This window comes from Anastrepha ludens, chromosome 6 (genome assembly GCF_028408465.1).
Source record: "Anastrepha ludens isolate Willacy chromosome 6, idAnaLude1.1, whole genome shotgun sequence".
Lineage (NCBI taxonomy): Eukaryota > Metazoa > Arthropoda > Insecta > Diptera > Tephritidae > Anastrepha > Anastrepha ludens.
In genome coordinates this window covers 81,871,613-81,876,031 of record NC_071502.1, presented here as the reverse complement: position 1 = coordinate 81,876,031, position 4,419 = coordinate 81,871,613, and the positions used below count along the sequence as shown (strand labels likewise).

At 43.0% G+C, this 4,419-nt stretch overlaps 1 protein-coding gene across 1 annotated transcript; it reads right to left on the bottom strand.

Moving 5' to 3' along the window:
• Positions 1–874: 874 nt before the first annotated feature.
• Positions 875–4,005, bottom strand: LOC128867137 (uncharacterized). The gene is made up of 2 exons (XM_054108236.1): positions 1,059–4,005; positions 875–1,005 (listed from the first exon to the last, which is right to left on the bottom strand). The coding sequence occupies exons 1-2, from the start codon at positions 4,003–4,005 to the stop codon at positions 875–877; spliced, it is 3,078 nt and encodes a 1,025-aa protein (XP_053964211.1).
• Between the last annotated feature and the right edge of the window lie 414 nt (positions 4,006–4,419).

Genomic DNA, 4,419 nt, shown 5'->3' with positions numbered 1-4,419 from the left:
AAAGTGGGTTTTTGAGTTAATAACGGCATTTCAAAATAAGTTTCCGAAATAATCGTATCAAATATTTGCTTACATAGAAATGCAGTATACCGAACTGCGAGCCAACTTACAAATAAGCTTTCGCCAGTATTTCGTTATAATGAAGTTGTTAAACCACCAAGCTTTTTTGGCAGCTAATAGTTTTCAAATTAAAGACTTTTATTTTTAAACCACTTTATAATTTATTTTTCACAGAGTTTACGCGTTCGTGTGTTTGTTACAAATGTTAAGTTCACCGGCCTCAGCTGATGTCGAGCTTCAAGTCTCGAAATATTTGCTTAGCACAGCTTATATATAATGTATGTACATAAGAATGCGTTGATACGAACGATAGGAAAATGACAAATATAGGATAATGTGTATTAATATAATTCAAGGACAAGTACAAGGAATAGGGTGACCAGGTGTTACGAGTTAAAAATATTACAATCTTATAAGTTAGACTACAATACTAAATTATTAAATAAAAACTATACAATTAACCCTATACTTAAATTAGGTCATGTAAATTAGGTGCTGCTCCCAACATCCTCCCCTCCGTTGAAAGTTCAGGGCTTTCAACTGATTCCTTAGTCGGAAGGAGGCACAATTTAGTAACAGCTCGACGTGTAAGGCCAGTGGATGTACGTAGAACAGCTACTCGTGCAACACCGTCCTCACCAGTAATGACTTCGATGACGCCCGCAAGAGGCCACTTAAGAGGCGCTGAATTTTCATCTTTAATGCATACAATATCGTTGATTTGCACATTGGGGTGAGGGGTGCGCCATTTTGCTCTTTGTTGAAAAAGAGTGAGGTATTCTTCGCTCCACCGTTTCCAAAATAGTTGTTAGAACTATGTGACACGCTGCCAGTGACCGAGTGGATTGTAATTCAAATGCGTGATGTTAGGCTCAGGAGCAGCTGTAAGCGGGCCGCCAATAAGAAAATGACCTGGAGTTAAAACATCAAGGTCTTCTGGATTTTCTGAAAGATGTACAAGAGGTTAACTATAGCAGAGATTTGGCATACCAATGTACGCAGTTCATCGAAACCAAGAATTGCAGAGCCAAGAGTGCGGTACAGGTGCTGTTTAGCCATTTTTACTGCGGCTTCGCACAAGTCGCCGAAATGTGGTGAACGAGGTGGTATGAATCGCAAGTCAAAACCATTGTTGAGGTAGTGAACGTGAACCTTACTGCGGTGCTCTTGGCTTAGGAGTAGGCGTTTTAGGTCTCTCAACTCGTTCTTAGCGCCTACGAAATTGGTTGCGTTGTCTGACCAAATACAGCTTGGCATGGCGCGTGTTGTCGTAAATAGCTTGAGAGCTTCCAAAAAAGCACCTGTTGGAAGGTCCTTCACTAGCTCTCTCCATACGGCCTTGGTTGCGAAACAGATGAAGACGCTGATATAACATTTCTTCTTAGGCAAATCAGCCATGATGTGCTCAAAAGGTTTTCGAGCTATTGTTGATAGTGCAGACCGTTTAGAATTTCTGGTGCCTCTAAGGTGTCGCGCGTCATCGAATTTAAGGAAGGTATCCCTTTCTGCATCAGAAATGTGATGAAGGTCCCGCCACAAAATGCACTGGGAAATGTTGTCGGCTGCAGATACGCGAACGCAACGATACATCTTACAAATGTCTCCAATAAGTGCAACGGGAAACGTACGAAAGCGAATAAGAATATCAAAAAGTTTGGGTTGTATGGTCGGCCTCGCCATTAGAATCTCGTTTAATGAGAGGCCCGAAGTTGTGACAGCAGAACCATCAAAAACGACCCTGAGCTTTGTTGTGGAGCTATCTTCCTTGCGCTCAAGGCTCTCAAATCGTCGCTTTGCTTGTGTGTATGATTCGCCTAATGATTCTGTGCCGAGTTTCCAAGGTAAGCGAACCGAGTACTCGCCTGAAGGTAAACGCGAAACATTTTGCTGAAAATGCGCCTTGCAGTCGAGCTCCTCCCTTGCTGTTTTAGTGATTGGCTCAAAAACGTGATCTACTTCCCAGAAGCGACGTACCAAATCGTCTCGTCGGGTATCAGAGTCGATGTCTCTCGAAGACCTTTGATTGGCCACAAATGACGAAAGCTTAGAAGTCTGTTGACCACCACCTGATATCACCCAACCGAGAAGAGTTTTTTGAAGAACTGGAAATCCGGGCGCCAACTGTATCTGCCCAACGCAGAGAAGTTCGAAAAATAGTCCTGCTCCGATAAGCAAGTCAATACGCTGAGGTATGTTGAAATTGGGATCAGCTAGTTGGATGTTCGAAGGGACGTTCCAGTCCGCGATGCTCACTGAAAAACCAGGCTGATTGTCAGTGATTGTTTGAACAACGACGGAAGTGATGTGCGTTGAGAAATCTGAAGTCCGCGACTTCAGTACGACATTGACCGAATAGCCTTCAGTTGACAGGTTGGCATCCCCGATGCCCGAAACTGCCGCCGAATATTTGGTCCTACGAAGTTGTAATTGATTAGTAAAACGATTTGTAATAAAGTGAAGCTGGGAACCCGAATCCAAAAGCGCCCGACATGGCACGAAGGTACCAGCACGATTTTTGACAAAAATGACTGCAGTGGCTAGAAGCACAGCATCAGATGGAGATCTCGAAGTGAGGGCATGGCCAGGGACAGATGATGTTGCAGCTATGGTGTTTGATTTCAATGTGGGTGGTTGCGTGACTGGGCCTGATATAGAAGTTGAAGCAGAAGATGTGCGGTCAAAATGCAAAAGCGTATGGTGTTTCAATTGACAAGCTCTACAGGGTCCAGATTTGCAATCTCTCATTTGATGGCCACCCTTTAGACAGTTAAGGCAAAGCGAGAGCTTCTTGGCTTCCTTTTGGCGAAGATTTGGAGAAAGAGTGGAAAATTGCTGACAGTGGTAAATTCTATGATCAGGGCACCGACAAAACGCGCAACCACCTACTGAGGCATTCGAAACGACAAATGATTTTCTTTTATTTGTACTTACAGTTTTACCGTTTCTGTCAACTTGATCCGTTTGGGTTTGTATGGCATGCTCCACATTTTCGAGGGTACGACACCGCTTTTCCAAAAATGCAGCTAACTGATCCCACGACGGCAGTTCGTTGCTTGATGAATTTTCTTCCCACTTGGATTGAGTAGCCTTGTCCAACTTCTGGATTAGTAGTTCAACTATAATGCAGTCAGCGATTTGTTCTTGTGATCCAAGCGACTGCAACGCGCGTATGTGTGATGTAACCTTGTCCGTCAACTCCCGCAACTTGCTTGCGGATGCATCTGCCCTGTCCAGCCCAAAGATCTGTCTGATGTGTGCCTGAAATATAATTCGCTTGTTATCAAAACGTTTTTTGAGTAAATCTAATGCATTTTTATAATTCGTTTCATTTATCTCCAGAGATTGGATAGTATCCAAAGCAGCACCACTCAAGCAGGAACGCAGGTATTGCAGCTTATCGCTTTGCGTCAGGTCGCCATCGTTGTCAATGACGGAGGTGAACATCGAGAAAAAGTTGCTCCACTCGGTATACGCGCCACTAAATTTAGGTAGCATTAGCAAAGGCAAGCGAGAACGATTGGCATTCACGATGATCGACTGCGAGTCACCAGTGTTCGCTCTGAATGTCGAGCAGTGCTGACCTGTGCTTCGTCTCCCAATCTCTCGTTGCAGGTTCGCCTTAAGTTTCACCAATGTAGCATCGAATTTGCAGGGCAGGTCACTGGCAATAGACTCAAAGTCCATTTCCTCCAAACTGGTGTGAGCGGCGGTGAATGTTGCTTTCAAATCTCCCACTGATTCCATGATTGCTGCCAACCCGTACTCATCCATGCCTTGTAGCATTTCGGTGTTCATCTCTGCTGCTGTATGCTCAAGTCGATTAAAGACTGACATTGTTTTCAGCTTTAAATACGACACGCGATCTGAAGACGGTTGCCCACTCGATGGTACAGTATGTGGTGAATCGCTTCTAATGAAGGTACCATTACCTGGACTGAGCGACATCTTCAGCGTTTGACTTTTAAAATTGACTGACCGGTTATATTGATAGCGCACGAATTTATAGGCACGGTTCTATGTACACGGAAACCGTTGAAAAAGTTAGTAAATAGAAATATAGGTTGCGGTTTTAACTGTTTTGTTTTACAAGTCCCGCACAAAGTTAACAAACGGTTTTATTTATTGGGTAGGTATTAAAACGACTACGCGACAATAATTAACTACCGTAACACGATATTTTCGAAGGGATAACAAATGTTATTATATTGAATAATAATTTCAATTTTACACAATTAGAACACACGAATATCACGTCGGGGTCACCAAAAATGTTAAACCACCAAGCTTTTTTGGCAGCTAATAGTTTTCAAATTAAAGACTTTTATTTTTAAACCACTTTATAATTTATTTTTCACAGAG

Coding starts and splice junctions, on each gene's coding strand:
- LOC128867137 (XM_054108236.1), bottom strand. CDS start 4,005: ATGTCGCTCAGTCCAGGTAATGGTACCTTCATTAGAAGCGATTCACCA. Junction 1,006..1,058: donor TCTTGGTTTCGATGAACTGC/GTACATTGGTAT, acceptor TACATCTTTCAG/AAAATCCAGAAGACCTTGAT.